A 19,648-nucleotide genomic window follows, 5' to 3' on the forward strand; every position below is an offset into this window, starting at 1 on the left:
TTAATTTTAAGTGTTTGATTAGCTTACCTATCTCATTACTCACATACATGTAAAATTGTATTATTTATTTGAATATCATCCTTAGTTAGTTATTGAAACAGTGAGTCACGTCTGAATAATTTATAAGAAATGGGTAAAACTATTCACAACTCAGGAACTGTCCCTAAGGAATTTTGGAGTTTGCATTTTTTATAATGCCAGTAAGTAACTAAGAGAAGAACATTTTATCCAAGAGAATAAGAAATAATATAGATTCTATTTCCTGTGGCTTTATTTAAGCCTTCAATGTTGATATAAACTACCAGAATACCAGGTATAAAATTCTTTCAGCTACTTTCATTTATAAAACTCATCCATTAATTGTTAGGCTCTTGGATAGTTTTTTATCAATAGAAATATTAAGTTTCTGCACTTGGATAAATTTAATCTAGGCCTAAACAATTCTTGGTGAAAACGATGTTTCCAGAGAACGTTTTAGAGCTTGAAACCAATCTGTGCTTGACTTTCAAGTAAACCTAAGTACAGTGACTAATGCACAGTTTATTTCCATTTTTTAAACCGTATGATAGGTCTAGATAATTATTTTATTAACAACTGCCACAATAAATTTTATTATTAAATAATAATTAGCCTACTTTACAATAATCAGTTTACATCATATTTGGTGATGGATAAATTAAAAATGTCTTTTTAAAAAATTGGTGCGTGATATTGAGTAGCTGTGCGTTTGTTAACTGAAAGAGGAGACGAAACGAGTAAAATTGGGTATTAGCGAGCCAAACTCGAGTGCGAGTTATTTGGTTACAAGTAATGTGCCAGCCAACTTGTGTGGTCTTTATAGTGTCAGTTTCACTGCACGTCATTAGAGGGTCCTCGTCTTTTTCCCGTCCTAGAGAAATATTTTCGTTCCAAACTCATATGAAAGTGTCACATTACTGAATGTTGGAATTTGTTTTTTTAATTCGAATTATTGATCTAATAATAATAAAGTGTTTTATCAGAATTATCATGGTAGTCGACAAACTCTTTTTTAATTCTCTCATGACATGGATTCATTAAAAGGTTTTAGTGAAATATAATGAGATGACACCTAAAGTTTGTCAAGGAAGTATCTGATCAAAAGTATAATTATTCAAGACGTATCTACAAAATTAAGTACAAAATTCTGTACTGCCGAACGATTTATGTATTTTTTATGCTCTCCCCTTCAAATGTGGACAGACCGCTACCGTCCATGTTTGCGAGACTGTGCTGTAGCACGGATTAAAGAATATCTTATTCAGGGTTCTTTTTCTGTGGCTGTAGCCTCGAGCTATATTAGGTCTTCATAAATTACCTACAACAGTATATTGAAATGAATGTTGATGTCTCAAATATCAAATCATAGTTATTACATTCAATATTGAATTTTCAGTTTCGTATATTCAACTTGTTTAATAAAATTAAATTGATAAAAAATATCATTATTTTCATGTTATTAGTTTTATTGTAGAATTTGAATCCAAGAAAAACTATTCTTAATTTATAATCTCTCTAGACCAAATACTTTGATCTAGCTTTAGATTATCGATAGCGGATTAGGCAATGAATATTGCATCTGTTCCAGCTCCTTTGCTTCTCTTTCTCAGTGTCAACAGACATGTTTTTGCGACTGTCGCCATTGCATAAATTGATGATTTCTGCCTCTTGAAACACCTTTCCTTCTATTGAATTGCTCAATCCTATCTCACTCTTGACATGTGTCACCAACATGTTTAGTATTTAGTATTTGCAAATTTCTGTATCTGTACGTTGTAAATCTCTCAGGGAAACCACATGGAGATTTATTCTTATAGCTTTTCTCAGATATTGCCTTTTATAATGATCAGTTTACTTGCCAAACTTCCTGTTCCAGACATGCTTTGGTAATAAGCTGAATACAGGTACAGGGAATCTAGTCGGAAAATCGGGTGTCAAAACCACGCCTGCCGAAGTGACACTTGAGTTTTTCAAGTTGTGATGTCCCTACACGTATCATATGCATTTCAGACCAAATAATGTCTGGAAAGTCTCATATTATTTTATTACATTAATCTCTGTCTGCATTCATGGCATTGCTATTGATAGGAATGAATCACTTTTATTTATCATTGCATTGCACTGTATATAGGCTTTTTATGATCCATATCGTACTTATTCTGTAATTGAATATAGGTCTAATAGAAAATTTTATAAAATTGAAAGAAGAAAATTTTCACTCGTTTTGCTATCGTGTACTGAATTTCTGGCCAAAAATTCCAGTTCACCATCTAGAGAAACGACTAATGAGAAAATATTTTCAGCTATTAAGTTTATAACATAATTGTTTTATTAAATTTAATTGTTTATAACATCATAATTATTCAGTATAACAATAATTATTATTGTTATACTAAATTTTATTGCTATATTCTTTGTTTATATTCCAGTTCAATAGATTTTATTCTATCATATCCAATATTATCAGAAATCCTGAAAAGAGCTGTTGCCATGGTATTCATGCAAATGTTTTTCAGGTGAATTGTCCTATTTAATGTCCTCCAAGCATGTGCCTCTCTCTCTGAATTTGGTTGGCTTGGCATTGCTTACCACTAAAGTTGTAGCCGCAGGGTAGCTATTTCTCTGCAAGTTGCTCAACTCACTTTGTTGGCAAATTCCGCATTCCTCATATTCAACATTATTCTCCTTGTGAATTCTAACTCACAAGCCTTTTCCCATCTGGTATGCGTTCATGGGTTCCTCTCAACTCTCTACTTGATCTTTTCAATTCTCGATTGTACTTTTTCATTTTCATGACTTTCTCATATACAATAATTGATCTCTGGTTTTTTGACATTTTATATTGTGTTAGTAGCATTTGTTATTACTCTTCTCCAGTTCATAATTAATCAGTATTCTTGGATGTTATTGTTTGTGAAAACTTTCTATCTAAATAGTCACGTTTCATAATTTATTCTCTCTTACATGCCATTACAGAAAGCCTGATCGCGTAAGAAATCTTGATAACAAAAGGGGGAAATATAAACTAATGAAAGATCAATTCTGTGATAACCATTGAAGGTATTTCTAATGACCTACGGCCTACTATCTGTAAAAAGTATTTCGCTCAAATCACTTTTTAATAATTAATATTTTATTAGAGCTTAGGATAACTATTTGATTCATCCATTTTCATCCATCCTCTACTGCTTCAGATTGGTGTATTAACTCTAAATTATTATTTATTCATCAGAACAGATTGAATGTTTATTAATTGACCCCCCCCCCAATTGCACTAGCAAGTAAGGATATAATATTTGAATTTTCTATTGCTCAATTTATTAAACATGGAAAATTAATTCGTAAGTTGTTGATCGCACTTTATCTGTGATTCATTATATATATTCATTTTTCAGTTAATCAAGAATGACACTTATGAAAATAATGTCGTTCATTCCATCACATTCTTGTTGTCGCTATGGTTGTAATCGTAGTAGTATAACCTGTGCAACAGCACAGTAACGCATCCTGTGCAGAGGCGAACAGTTTTATCCATGACTCATTATTTATAATATTATAAAAGAAAGAATTGTCTTACACATGTAGCCTACGGGAAAGGAAAAACACGAATGATGCATCATCACGTCTGAAATACTGTTTAACTAGAAAGTTTGCATAAATATTCTGAATTTACCGAGGATGGTTATTGCTTATTTTCATTATTATTAATAATCAATTTTAATTTAATAATTATTCAAAAAATTATTGATTCAAAGTTTACGTAACTATAAAAGCCCAACCAATAAGGCCTTACTCTAAGTGCTTAGTAGCGCGCGCTGTTCATGAATCAAATGTTGCGGGTTCAAGACAGTCTACCAAACTCATTTTTTATGCTGAAAATTTTTAACACCTATAAAAATTGACCTTGTAATTTTGAACAAAATAATAAATATTATTAACCTATTTTTTAATGTTTCCTGGACATAACGAGATAACCTTTTACAACACCAAATTTTCCTCAGTACGAAACACGGGTTACCAGCTAGTGATAAAAATAATTGTGAAATTATAAAAACTCAGCTGCTACTCCCTCCCAAGTTGAGGATTGTAAACCCAGAAAAAGACGTCAGTGGTAGCCATTCTAAAACACTGCTGACCTTTTTTGGGAACCCCCCTTAGAATTTAATCAAGAGGCAAGGCAGAGATTCGGCAACGCTGCTTCCATATCTTTCTAAACTGCCATTATATCGTAAACCTCACTCACTATAGCAGGGGTCTCCAACCTCTTTTTTCCAAGGGCCACATTGTTAATTCTTGGGAGGCTTAGAGGCCCAATAACAAGGATGTACGTGGAATTTGACTTGTGGGGACACACACGACGGGGATTTGGGGGGTGTACAATTATTATATAATATGAGAGGTTTTAAGTAATGTTTAATTAGGAAGAAACAAACCAATTAATTTCATTTTAATAAAAAGTCCAATTTATTTAGTGTAAAAATCTCATAAGAAAACTTGACAATGCATGAATTTATAAAAAGTTACCATGCTAAAAGAGAATACTCATTTTTAGTGAGTTTGTTTTCCACTTGAATTGTCCGCCCATTTAGGATCAAACTTTGTGGTTCCGATCATTAAAATTGATTTCAAATGCTCATCTGACAAGGAAGTATTTGGATTCAACAAACTTCATTTTTGAAAATGTCTGCTCACGCTTGTAGGTAGATCCAAAAAGAGAAAACATAGCTCGAACATGGTTTTTATATTTTTTAAGTCTATTTCTTGGAGAGAACTTTAAAATGGAAGTAGGTTACCTTCTTTGTAGCGTTCAAACAGGGACATGTACAGTCCGTGCAGACCATTTGCTTATATCTCACAATGGTTGATCGCTGCTTCTTTACAGCTAATTTTACACTTATTAAGAAATGGAGTGGCTAGTAAGAGAAGAGTACTGAACTCACAGTTGTTGTGAAAAATCTGTTGCAATAACTCTCGGCGGGCCGGAATAAATCCATCCGCGGGCCGTAGGTTGGAGAGCCCTGCACTATAGTATCAAACCATTAATGATTCTTAGAATCTATGAATATATTGTATTATCATCTGATGATAATACAATTCTAGTATAGTTTCTGTCGTATTTGCTGCTAGACCAACATAATTACACTGGTTTCCTTCATCACAGATGAATTGAAATATAGTGTATGTAGTATCTGGAAAAAGTGAACCATTCACAAGTTACAATTATTCACAAATTTCGAAATTAGGTTGATTGATTATAATTATTGATAATGAGACAAAAGACAAATGTGAACATCATAATGATCCTCTCCAATCTCCAATTATTGAATATGTTTTAAATTTAGCATGTTTGGTATAGTACAACGTAGAATGTTGAACAATGCCGAGTTGTTGTTTGTAAGATACGGCGCGGCGCGTTTAGTGCGTTATGAATAGCAAAGCGAGCTGTGATGTTTGTAGCGAAATGCATGCCGTTGAATATTCATCGCGTTCCATTTTCAGTTGAGCAGCGGCTGCTGGCATTCATTCGGTTTTGACTTGCTTTCAATGTGGCATTTGTCTTTATTTGTACTTCAAATATGGGCCATCGTTCGTTTCGAAACAACACAAATTTCGTATGGCAAACAATGTGTGAATGTGGTGCCTAGTGCCTGTATGTATACTGTACTCAAATCAGACCCACCTACATTTCCACTCATAAATAAACAGTTCAAACGCTATAAATTAATAGATTCAGTGTGATGAGCCCTTCAATCTAACACTTACTTTATTAGCATTCATGCATTGAAGCCTAATAATCTTTTAAAAGCGCATTCAATTAAAGAGAGAATTCACAATCACTTACAGTATAAATATGATGTGGTGGTTTTCATTATGCTAAACTGTGAAAACTAAATGAACAGAAAATATAATTGGCAACTTTGTACTTCAAAATATCTTTCTTACATTGAAGCTTCAGAATAATGAAGTACGCATTTATTCAGTTATGCTGAATATTCAGCATTAATTCCTTATTCTACGAGTATCTGCGTCTTTTGTCTCTGGCGAACGGATGGCCAGAAGATGAGTTCGAAATGAAAAAATATTGAATATTGGTTGTCAGAGTGCGATGATATCGATTTTAGAGCGATTTCTATTTGAGGAAATTTGTAGATCTTCACTCATTTCCAGTTAAGGTTCGTATTCACAAGTAGAAATCAGAATCCTATGAATAGTAAATTTATTAATTATGCCCTCAGAAGGCTGACCTCAAAAAGTTGGTTATATTCAAATACATAAATAATACATTAAAACATAGGTTACAATATCATTCTCAACTATGAATAATAGTTAATAATGTACGTCTATCCTGTAAAATAGAAGGTCTAAATTTCATTCATTCTGCTCAAGTGAAAAATCGTTACATGCACAAGGTGTAAGTTTCAAAAAATGTTTGATATAAAGGAAATGTTATTGCAGAAGATAATATTATGCATTCATTGCTCGAAAAACACCATCAGCTGCGCTCATGAACAGAGAAAATTAGCATACGGGTTTGTGCTTGATCACAAACATAATTCTGGATGAGTGATTATTAATACTGTGATGAGATGTTGACAGAGGTGAAGGTGTTCACATTTACAGAGCACAAAAAGAGGAAAAATGGTTCAAACGTGGAGTAGAGATACGCTTTTCACACCTTTGTCGCTATTATTGACGTTTCACAGCTCACGCTCAGCTCATTCTTGTGAAACATTTGTGTCATTCCCTGCTTGGGATGTAAGCGCGGGCGAGCGTCTCTTTACTGAAGCAGGTTATTATCTCTCACACTTGCTCAAATCTCTTCGCTCATCTCAGGCTTCACAGCAGCAGCACCAGCACCAGCACCAACAGTTTATATAGCTTTCATCGGTTTAGGGACTGCATTGTCTCTCATATCTGATGGCGTACCAAGAGTTGTTTTCAATTATAATGTTCTATTGTTGATAGCTTAGTACCCATCAAAGTTGATAAACTATTGTCGTTTATCGTAATATGATGTTCCAGGCGGTTTCAGTCAGAGAATATAGAAACTCTCGTATATTCCGTTGAAACTTCAGTTACTAAGTTAGTTGAGCATCATTCTGCTGTAGGAAAGATATTATTCTCAGACCTGTGGATTTTGCTGAGGTCTGCTAAGGGGAAAATTACGAGCATCCTAAACCAATTTGTTGATTCAATATTTTTTTAGAGTCTTACAAACACTCTAAGGTGGCAATACTGCAAATTAATAAATGTATCTTAACTATGGATCTAATATAGAATATACTCTTACACTTACATTTAAAATATTACTCTCATTAATTATTTCCAGCTACCCTCTTTGAATTTCACTAGGAAATATTGGAATCGTGATCTAGTTCTATTTTTATTTAATCTATCAGGTAACCCAAATTCAGTTGTGTTCTTCGTCGATGTTGGTGTTGAATCATTGTCACTCTCTATTGGAAGGGATTAAATGTGCAATATCTCACTGATAGTATTTGTGTGGGGATTGGTAGTCTTGATCAACTTATCAGCTCAAGATAGAACTTTTTCGTCGCGCCCTTTATTATGTTTGGATACTAAAGAATATTGTGGTGAAAATGATACATTGGCATGACTCATAGCCATATGCTCTCTAACTGATAAGAAAATAGTTCAGTGACATGAGTCACCTATCGACTTGATTTTATTTTAATAATGTTTGATGAGCTAGTCATATAATATTTTATATTATATATAAATAGACTTCGTCTATGTTGAAAAAGTCAATGAGATAATAATATTTTTTATAGTCACAATGATCGTCCGGTATTGATATTGAATAGACAGACATCATCATCATCACCACCACCACCACAAATTATGGAATGTTGAAGAGAGCTCTGCTCCAGTATAATCATCGCTCAGTTCACCACTGCCATTTTACTACAACTGTCCTCTTCTATTCCTTTTCCTTCTCCCTTTCAACTATTCCAGTTCCTCTTTTTGGGTCGAACAGATCTGTTCGCTGTATTTTCTTCGTAAATATTTTGCTTTCTTGGTGACCCATGTCACAAGGCCTCAACGTTTGGCTATATCGCGATATCAAAAATGGTTAACTCGGTTATGATTAATTGATTATGTAGATATTGAAATTAGTTATTATCACAGAGCTCATCCTGTAACTAATCGTTGTTTATTTTGTTGCAGAACTTCTTTCGGTTGCACAGACTACGTAGGCTAGGCCTTAGTGACAATGAAATTCACAGGTTGCCACCTGAAATTCAAAACTTCGAAAACTTGGTTGAGTTGGACGTTTCCAGAAATGGTGAGTAGATTTTCATATTTCCATTTTCATAGCTTCCTTACAAAATAAAGTTTTCTTTAGGAAATGAATTCCGATGAAAATGAAAGTTCAGTAATCCTTTCACTTCTCATACGAGTAGTTGCCATTGATTAAGAGATCTTCACATCTGTTATGTGACCGTAATCGGGAACTTGCGTCTATTTGTTCTATTAATAAGATGGCTTGTTTTAATCCTTCACTTTCCTCGTGCGGAACTGAATGGATGAATTGCTTCTGTAGTTGTTGAAAACTGGCTGTTCAGTTTTTGTTTGGCGTTAATTAGCACTGGATTCACTGTCAAGGACGTCAAAACAGACTTCTTCATCAGTCAAGTTTTTACAGTGTTAATAGTACTGCTTGCAGCGTTTCACGGTTCGATTTTTTCCTAGTAGAAAATCCAAATATAGTTGGAGAGCATTTCCCTAAGTGGGTTTAGGATCTCAAACTGACTTTCTTTGGGTGTGTAGGTGAGGGATCAGAACTCAAAATTCAAGATAACCAAAGATTGGATGAGATTCAAAAATATAGTCTACAGAAAGTGTAATTTTATCTTTATGTGAAAACACGTTATATTTTCATTTCCACGTAGTAAAACTCCAGGTTCATCTAGTTTTACTCAGTAAATAAAAGGCAAAAAATATGACCTAAATCTGCAAGAAATCTGACAACAAAACTGGCTATAGAATAGAACTAAACAATACAATTAATAATTATCGGTTCATTGATATAATATATGTGAACTACATCTATTTCGTCTGTCAAAGTAAAGTTCACGTTTATCAATGATCTGCAATTATTCTATTCAGTTTAAATATTGTAAAAGAATATTATTTGAAATTTTAAACATACCTCGAAGTGGCCTACAATGATGCAAACCCACCGAGTTCCATCTGATTTAACTAAGATTTAATCTGATTCAACTAACTAATTTTCAAGGAGACAGTATTTCTTCGCAAATTCAGGTTATTATTAAAATTGAGCTAATTAAATCAATATATCAAAAACAAAATAGTAAAAGTCGTCTCAATCACTGTGTATTAGGAATTTTACTTCTGGTTAGTCTTACTTAGTTATTTAATACTTCTACAATACCTTTTAATAAAAGTTGTGTGCATTTTTAACAAAATTCAATTTGTGCACATATGGGTCATTGATTTATTACATCAATCATTAGGCCTAGTAGTAAAATCATTTTTGGACAACTGTCCTTACTAATTCAGATCTTCATCATAATTACTATTCGTAATCAGAAATTGAATTGTTTCTCATGTGATTTAACTTAGTTTCATTCGTGTCATTGAGATTTGGGTTAAAAATATATATATTTTTTTACTGTAATGTGTAGAACGAATAGTGTATAGTTCGGTATTGTAATTTACTAAACATTGCCGAACACGTTTGGTTGTTTTAATGTGCAAGCATGCAAGTATTTAGCCGTAATTAGGTTTGCGGCTCGAATAAAGCCGCCTCTTGAGATTTATGAGGGTTGGGGTTTAGAGGGGGGGGGGGTGAACGGCGTGAGCTTATTTACACCTGTCTTGCCTCTTTATGCCTGTTTTCATCAGCACCGTCCGTTCAATTGGATCGATACGTTCAGTTGGCTTTGGCAGGCAGGCGGCCTCAGTTTAGTGGCCTACTATTTTACTACCAGCTCATTCAAAACGTTATTGATTAATGCTTTGTGAAAGCTTTAATTAATTCAATAGCAGTCTGTCCTGCTAACTCTGATACTGTAATTTCATGTCGACATATATTTTGCGTTAATTTTCCAATGTACTTTCATAATAATGCACTAAGCTACTGCTTTTTGTGACACTGTAAAACGAAACTTCTAGTTTGATGAATTTTACCAAATTTAATTTTATTTCTTTCAATAAATAGACTATGTTGGCTGTATTTTCCTAAAATAATGACATTCGTCTGTCGTTAAGAAAATACTTCACAGCATATCAGATATTGTTTCAGTCTTAATTAACACTTTAACCAAAACACCGGTCTGTGAGACCAGAGGCAAAATTATTTTTTCTATAGTGGCAAAATTGTGAATCAAAAATTGCTGCCCGCTCTAATACCTTCCCCCCCCCACTATTCCTCAACATTCTCCAACAATGCTCGTCAGTCCCCAACTCACGGTTATCAAGTAAACATCAATCTATTGAAAACGTACCGTTCTCAGCTACCGGATCTTTCGGATAACGTTTATTTTTTAGCGGTCTAGAATACCGGATGTTTCGACTAACAGATATTTTGAGCATTCAATTTTTTTCTAATGTTCTTCATTATTTCGGTATTTTATTGACATGTTTTATTTGAAAAACTAATTTTTGTAATTTAGAAAACGTTGGTTTAGGAAAATTGATGACAAAGGATGAGTTATCAACCATACAAGCTCAAGCCTTTGGAACTTGTTTCAATATGATGCTTCACAATGAAGTGTCACAAAATAAACATTCACTTGACAAAACAGATGATTCCGACCACTATAGTTATTTATGAACTTAACTGGAGCCTTAAAACGTTTGCTCAAACAAGTTTCTTGATAACAATGAAAAACATTATTATTTTCAATTATTACCTTTCAGTTTTGCTATAAATCCTATATTGATGAAATATTTCTCCATGATTATTGTTCTTAGTAGTAACTGATAGTGTCTTACACTGATTTTTGTATTGTGTGTTTTCTAACATCCAACATCATACATTTATTACATATCAATGTTTCCAAATTTTTTTATTCTTCCATCACTTAATTTGCAACTGAAATCCATATTATACTTTACTGTAAGTGAAATTTACTAATGAAAAATATTTAAATTCATATTTAGTAGAAAATATATCAAATATAACACTTTAAGCAAGACCCGGTCTGTGAGACCGGATGTTTCGGTTTAGGTCAGTCCGGGCCATGTTTCGGTTAGAGTGTTGCTTTTATATTGTAATCTACTCTGTATAATTGTCAAGGTTATGATATTTTACGGACCAGTTTTACAATGAACAGTGGTCTGAGGCATCATAGATTATACAACACCCCCATGTTTTATTACCCTCTCTTATTGAATGTTCCAGTTACTAGCCACTAACGAGCTCCAACTTATACATTTTTAGGCCATGAAAAAAATTTCCAATGTGAGTTTTGGTTCTGGATGCCACCTTGAAATTCGATAGTTCGAACCATTCTGTACAACGTATGAACTGTTGACATATTCCCTGGTAAAAGGTAAAACATTCCTTTCACCAACTAGATGTACTATACAAGGTTTGTAAAAGAGAATATGCAGTAAAAACCTAATTTACAGCATGTCAGAGAACGGTTTTTAGAGCGTGCTGTTACCAACACTGTGTGAACCGTGTTTTTCCACTTTGTAGTAACTTTTACTCATCGTTTCACGAAGATCGTGAAACCAGGGGAGTGGAATGACGTTTTTATGAATTGTGATATAGAAGAATGAGGTCGATGGATGAAGTGATGGTGGCTCTTGCTCCTGCATCCTGTTCCATCCTATCAGTCGCCAGCACTGTCATTCTTCAGTTGATCCGTTTCTTGTAGCTCCAACCGTTGAAACCCCACAAGCTTTTATGGCTAAGCATAGTTCTGCCTCAATAACTATTATTTTTACGGCTTGGAACGCGCCAAATAATCTTTTCCAGATAGTGAAGATAAATGTGGCTGGCGTTGGCCTGGTCTGATCCGACATTGTCAAGAGCGGCGGAGGTCATAACGCCTTGGGCCGGCTTCAGTTTCATAACAGTGCAGTGCGGTCGATGACCTCATCTTCTCTTCGTGAACCGCCTAGGGCTTCAAGTCTCTGAATTATACCAACCGCATCGTTACTAATAGAATGGAGAAGAGAAATTGGACTGGGATATGGCTTTCAAATATTTATAACAGTTAGTTCAAAGAGTATTGAAGTTCCTCGAGAAGTAAAATCATCAGTCGTCGCATTAATCTGGGAATAGTGAGCTGTGTACGAGTCAGAAACTGTCGAGGGAATTGAATAAGACTCTCTTTCATGAATAAGAGAACTTTCTCGTTCGTATTACTGTTACTGACAAATTCCTGAAGATTCCCCTAACGCTTCTTCTTTCAACTCGGAAAACCTTCTCATTCATTCCAAGTTTGTCTATTCAAACATCTCGCAACATACTGCACTTCAGAATGATGAGGAATCTCCTTGGACAATACATACAAACAAGTGTTTTATTAAAATTATAGAAGCTTCATTGTTGCTAATTTGAAAGTAGACCATTTGCATTTTTCATAGATCATGATAATGATCTTTGTTATTTTCTCCTCTCTTTTCTCTCTTTAGTTTGTTTTCTTAATCATATAATCTTTGTTGTACAGTGTTTTAGTTTTACTTAGAATTGTATTGGAGGGTTAAGTGTAAGAGAGGGCCGGCTGCGCCATAACTTCGCCCTCCTAGGTTTTTAATAAAGGCAGTTAATCAATCTCTCCCCACAGTTGACAATAAGCATAATTTCATCATCTCAAAAAATTTAAATCTTTAAAATCTCATAGAACTTAGCCTCGGATGGAAATAGTTATGTCCATTACTGTAAAGAGTGTATCCTATACCTTTTTCAGTATTCCATAGTTTTGCTGACGGTTTTAAAATTCCAGTTATTCCTCCACCATGTGCAATATTTTCTGTTTCAAAAATATTGATTGATCCTACAATATTCAACGTAATTGCTTGTTAGAATGAAATGTCTCGAAATCAACTTTGATTTTGTTAAAATATAATATTTATGCCAGCAGATCCTTGCTCAGCTGCGGGAGTAGTAGCCAATTGAAAGTTACGAAATAAATTCCTTTCTATTTTGACTCCAGCTGAATTCTTATAGATTTATTTACGTCACACAATCGGCTGACAGTGTTCTCTATTTGGCATCTTCCTTGAGAATGAAATCGGCTGTTTGTCTTTTGAAGGACTAACCGAGCCAGCCTATTCTGACCACAGAAGGTCAATGATTTCTGGTGGAATGTGTTGGCCTTAAGAACCAACCATTAGTAATGGGTGCTATAATTGGTTTCAAGTACAATAATCCTTATTATAAATCTTGGATTTGTGTGAGATTGATGATTGTATTGACTCTGTCAGCAACTTATTAATCTACATTTTGTTGCATATTTAGAATTACAATATTGGAAACTCACTATCACTATAACCAGTTCTAGGTATCAGACTTGTTACATTGTACTTTTCTATCTGGTAAAGTGAAAAATCTCCAATAATACCAACATCATAGTTAGCAAGCATATTCAGTTATGCGTGGTAACGGTACTAGTTCCAGTTGGCTGAGAACTTTGATCTGAGGAAATCGTGGATGCTTTAGTGCACGAGGTAGGTCACTTGATGTGAACACCACCTACACCAATACTACACAAGCAGTCGACTCCTACATGCTAGCAGACAGCATTTACCGAGGCACGCTTCACTGCTCATAGTCAAGCTTATATGTTGTTGTCAGACCAGCAATGATAATAATTACAACCACTATGAACATTATAATAACTATAACAAGATAAACCTGTTGCTAATTCTATCACGATTCTAATCAGTGTTTGGTGAGGTCAGTTGTTCATCTCATTCAGGACTGGTGGCGTTCCTTTATAAGGATTCCAGTGGGAACAACTGTACATCCAACAACTGACAATTCTATAAAAGCTGGGGGTTCTCAGCCCATTGAACTGTGTTTGACTTTGTATTTATTTGGAAAGGATTTGAATAGTTTGCAAATTGAAAGTTTTTGAATTTCTTATGTATTTGAGACATGATTAAAAGATTATATTGCTAAATGTAATCATCAGACGTTTCCAAGCTCAAAGATCGTTCCTACTAGTACCTACAATATTCCAAAATAATTCATTCGAACTGTATTAGAAATCCTGCCCATCTTCTCATAATGTGTGGTGCTAGAATACATCGAACCGTAGCTTGAAAGCGGAAAACTTTGCTTGACAACGCACAGATTTAATCTTATCTCGTTGACGGTGGTGGACAAAAAATATTCAAGTGTGGACGGCTGTTGCTATGACGACGTGAAGCGAAGAGCTGGACAGAGTGGGGACTGGACAGTGCCTGTGCGCCAGTGGTGTGTCAAGCGAAAACTTCTCCTCACACATCTTATTTGATCTGAGAGCATTGATTCCGGTCTCAACTTGCTTTATTGCTAAGCAATAATCTTAGAAAGGGTATTCATGTTTTCATTTTACAAAACGAACAGGACTGAAGATGTTTCTGTAAGAGTTAGGAAAGTAATCTGAAGCTTATTAATGAAAAGTTATTAATAATCAGATGATGAAACCCACTGTACTTCTAGTGAACAAATGTAATAATTACTATATTACAATAGTAGATAATATACTCGTAGTACTGTTAATCAAGCTCACTTTGTACTATTTATTGTTGCTTTCGTATCTGAATCTGTTTCTTTCATTCCAACAACAAGCATTTCATTTGGTTTTTAAATTAAATATCATGATTTGATTATGGAAGATAAAATATCTTAGTCTATGAAGCTTCAAAATAATCAACTATACCAGTAAAATCCTTGTTGTTTGAAAGAAAAAACAGATTTCTTTCCAACTAGAAAAAAGCAAAGTTAAACGAGATAGCAGAATGAAATAGTTGTGGTTGATGTAACTTTTCACATTAACTTCAACTTTTTGCAGGATTCAGTAACATACATTGCCGTGGAACGTTGCTTTCTGGCGCTGTTGAATGTTTATTTGGTGGGATTTTCAGCCGCTATCAGTGTTCGGTCTTTATTTACTCAGTTGGAACTGAGAGAGCTTTCCTGTGCAACTGACTTCCGAATCAAACATTTCCATTCTAACGTAAATTTACAGTTTGTTTAACGTTTGTTAAACATCCTCTCCTTCAATAAACTGGACATTTTCTACTCTGAAACTGATTGTGTTTTTTGATATAAATATTCCTCTTTCTTCATCGTACAGTTTTCAATTAATTTCTTGTTCAATTTAATACTTAGGACTATAATCTTACGATTAAATCTAGGTCCTGTAGTTGAAACCCGATCAGCTCCAGTTCTTTTGCCCAGACGTCACTGAAATATAAAGAGTATTTTCACATTGATAACGGAATACTTCACCTTGATTCATTCATTGCTCTGAGAAGAGAGTAGCCTATCATATAGGTGTGTATAAGTACATTGCATGTGAGCGCATCAGAAATGTTTGTAGCAACGTTGCCAAATTGTGTTGTGAGTGGCAGGTATATTTCAGTGTGTACCGAGAAAGGAATGCAAGGTCTCATTCAGTTTTTTCAATCGCCCATGAAGGACGACCGTGAAGTCAGGCTGCTCCCGCAACGATGCAGGCAGGATGACTGAACAATGGACCATTTTTGTTCGCTGTCGATGATGACCCAACAGCAGCGCAACTCGCCTGTCACCAATAAAACTTTAAAAGATGACTGCAAGTAGTCATCTACCAGTATTTTCCCATTGATTATTAGAAAGGAAAATAGTTTTCCGGGAAACACTTCTTGATTCCTTGGTGAGCGAGACTAATACGTCCTATTTTCCTTGTCGGTATTATTTGTCAGTTCATTTTAGTTTTTAATAGCTGTTGTTCAGTAAATTTTATTTATAAAACTTTAGGACTGTGTGTTAAATTGTATTCTGAAGAAAGATAGACCAGAAACTATAATTTTTTTAAGTATTTGAGGATGCCTGTTGTCTTCTCCCAATCATATTTTAATTGTGATTGTGAATAAATAATATCATAAAAATTATAGTGAATTGGTCTATCAACATTTTATCTGTTTTATTGGATTCTATACCAAGTACCAATATTTCAAGTTTAAAATGTTGAGATATGGTCTTTTTATTGGATTTTTTCAATGTCCGATATTTGCTTGTTTTGACTATTAGATCTTTTACTAGATTCCTGCTTATATGGCTTTTGATAGAGACTCTCATCTCCACCTCAAGGTTTGACCATGTTTTGGTGTCCTTGTTTGACAAGTTAACATAATAACTTGACCACTTACTCAGCAAATAAATGGCGATGGAAGGTCCTCGAATATACTTCATTTCATTATTTTATTTAAATAATGGGTTAACGGTTTATGGACTGATATGGTTTTGAAGTGATTATTTTTCCTACATCAGGTCTAATGAATAAATTATACATTGAATTCAGTTCCCTTCAGAATTTTGTTCGGTAAATAGAATCACAAGCTTGAGCAGTATGACTTCTTGCTGGCTTGCAGTTATATGACAGTTTAATACTGAATTTCTGTGTCGTAAAATGCATTAGGGCTTTAATAATAGTGCTAACGGACAATTGAAAGGGAAGCAAGTACTTCCTTCCTCCAACAGCAGCCTACCGGTGGGCTTTTAAAGTGCTGAAAATAAAATGAACTGAGACGCCGTTCTGCTAAGATCACTCAAAACCAGCCGTGTAATGTGTATGAAGCTCCATTCTGCGCCATAAAACATTAATCACTTCAGACTGTGCAGGCTCTCCAAGAAAGTAATCAACTGTGCAATTATTTCAGAGTGGCATCAAGATTATATTGTTACAGTTTTCGAGGAATCAAATCTGATAGTTTCTAGTTGAAGAATTATTATTATAGTAGCGATAAAGATCACTGCTGCCTCATGAAACTTGCAGGTTTGAAAACTTTTAATGTACTGTATTATCTAAAACCTAACATTCTGCACTACGTTACTGAATTTATGGAATACTTCAGATTACAGATAACAAGAGCTTCTCTAATATTTTTTCTTTCTCGTTTGAATTGCCTAAACCGTATATTTTTTCATATTCTTATTTTCACTTTTGAACCATATCTTGATCATCACCGTCACTTAATGGAAGATATGTAATATCTTCTACTCAAACTTATTTACATCTATATATATAAAAGCGAAATGGCACTCACTCACTCACTCACTCACTCGCATAACTAAAAATCTACTGGACCAAAAACGTTCAAATTTGGTAGGTATGTTCAGTTGGCCCTTTAGAGGCGCACTAAGAAATCTTTTGGCAATATTTTAACTCTAAGGGTTGTTTTTAAGGGTTTAAAGTTCGTCTTTTAGCATGTATATTCTTCTTCTCCCAATCTCTTAATTAGAATTGAAATTTCCATATCATATGTTACTATAGAACTATAATCTAGATAGAGTACCTCTTCGAAACAGTTGTTAACTGGCAACTAAATTAATAATTTTGTCAGGTTGGCATTAAGTTGAGTTGATTTTGTTAGGTTGGCACCAAGTTGAAGATTTAAATGCATTTATCGCGGAAAAATTGATTGGACACTGTTACTTCAATCCTGGGAATATTATATTACTAGCCGTCAGGCTCGCTTCGCTCGCCATATCCGTTTAGCCAGACGTTTAGTCTGGACCCCCGACTGGATTGTCCTAATATAATATGATAATGAAAAATGCAGGCGAGCGAAGCGAGCCTGCTGATCTCATTCTTGGACGATCCTGTCGGGGGTCCAGGATATGGCGAGCGAAGCGAGCCTGCTGATCTCATTCTTGGACGATCCTGTCGGGGGTCCAGGATATGGCGAGCGAAGCGAGCCTGACGGCTAGTCCTCAATAATTTCTTGTCATATAGTATACTTATTACATACTATCGAACGTTCTCGTATTGAGAAACATTCAACTTGAACACCATAGAAATGCATTCAAAACTACAACCTATATCTAAGTGGGGAATCGTTCCTGTGCTTGAAAAATATATTTGTAGATACTCCGTTCTTCTGCCTAATTCTACCTTGGAATTCCTTTCAAGAATGAATTATCCATTTTAAAACTTGTCATTGTGCAGTGTGCTGCAGCGACTAACCATGATTCATGTTACTTTTTCGGCCCAAGGCTGGTCCGCCATTTTAAATCGGATTAGACTTGAGACGTGAGTGTATTGTTGTGTGTGATGATGAGATGGCAGGAAAGGTGACAAATAAGAAGAAGAAAGATGGTCAGGTTGGATTTGATCACGTGAGTGAGTCGCCACCTTGCCGCTTATTGCTATTGTGAGATTCACTTGAATCTGTCAGCTTTCCTTGTATTAAGCATCATTGCTTTCAATTCAGACCAATGCTGACAGTTTGAAGTGTAGCTGCCGTAGAAGAGCAACAGGCGTTGTCTGTCAACAGTCGACAAAAGGAGGAGGAGGAGTAGGAGGAGGCGTGCTTGAGCATGGGATTCGGAACTGCAGCTAGCAAGAACAAGTGAAAGCTAATCAAATGGATGTGTCATGCCACTGCTTCTGTTCTCACTTCTTGTTCTCCCCAATCTCAATTTCAGATTGCTTCTACTATTTTTCTGAGTCCTGACAATCGACCTTGTGCGAAAACGAAAACAATTACGAATGGACTGATTACTTTTTGCTCTGCTATCAATTCCTCTGTTATTGCCTCTATTTTTTACCTGTTCATCAGTAGATACGAATATAGTTTGAGAAGCGGTTATGAGTAGATGATATATATTTCAAAAATATATCTCTCAAGACTCACGATGGACTTGCACAAAAATATTGAACACTGGAATTTGGTTGAAATGCCTTTGAAAGAAGATATGCTGATATGGTGGGCCTTGTTGAGCATTTCATGGTTCTTGGAATCACCGAATTTGTGATGGTTTTGAATTTTTGTCCATGAAAAATATGTTTCTTCTTTAGTCAGTACCATACTTACTGCATTGGAATTGAAAAAATATCACACCATTTAGGGCCGGTTTCCGAGCTCGGGATTTCGGTAAGTTCTAGACTTTAAACAGCTGGAGTCAGAAAATTGACTCTCCAAAACGGGGCGTAGTCGCAGTAATAGTAACAGCAAAATAAATATTTATTTTCTTGTTTCTCTATAATTGGAAACGTTTTTCCTTGACAAAGTGAAACATTCCTAAATAATTCAAAATAGCTGAAACTCTACACTATTTTCTCATTATTTTATTTTGTGTTCAATTTTCTAGTTTCTCGAAATTTAATTCAAACGTGACTATGACAATGACTGCGACTACGCCCTGTTTCGGAAAGACAATTTTCTGACTCCATCTATTTAAAGTCTAGAACTTAGCCAAATCCCGATCTCGGAAACCGTCCCTTAATATTGATTGACTTATTATAATAATTAGGATAACTGATGAGTGAATCCAGTTACTGTATACGGTACTGATGTGTATTCAAGCACTGCATATATTAAAAATATCAGTAGCTTTTTGTTCAAGAACAACTTGAACTTCTTGAATATAGTTTATTCTGAGGCTAGAAGAAATTCGGACTCAACTGAAAACCTTTTTGCAATAATTATCATT

At 34.8% G+C, this 19,648-nt stretch overlaps 1 protein-coding gene across 12 annotated transcripts in view; it reads left to right on the forward strand.

Annotated features, from left to right (window-relative positions):
* LOC111064130 (protein scribble homolog) overlaps nucleotides 1-19,648 on the forward strand; it is a 121,538-nt gene that overhangs the window by 1,491 nt on the left and 100,399 nt on the right. For all 12 annotated transcript variants that reach the window (XR_005570769.1, XR_005570768.1, XR_005570770.1 and 9 more), the window contains exon 2: nucleotides 8,209-8,326. Coding sequence is in view for 7 of the 12 variants with exons in the window: in XM_039423827.1 (XP_039279761.1) it covers nucleotides 8,209-8,326 (118 nt within the window). In the remaining 5 variants the exon portion in view is untranslated. The remainder of the gene's footprint in view (nucleotides 1-8,208; nucleotides 8,327-19,648) is intronic.

This window comes from Nilaparvata lugens, chromosome 1 (assembly GCF_014356525.2).
Source record: "Nilaparvata lugens isolate BPH chromosome 1, ASM1435652v1, whole genome shotgun sequence".
NCBI classification, from domain to species: domain Eukaryota; kingdom Metazoa; phylum Arthropoda; class Insecta; order Hemiptera; family Delphacidae; genus Nilaparvata; species Nilaparvata lugens.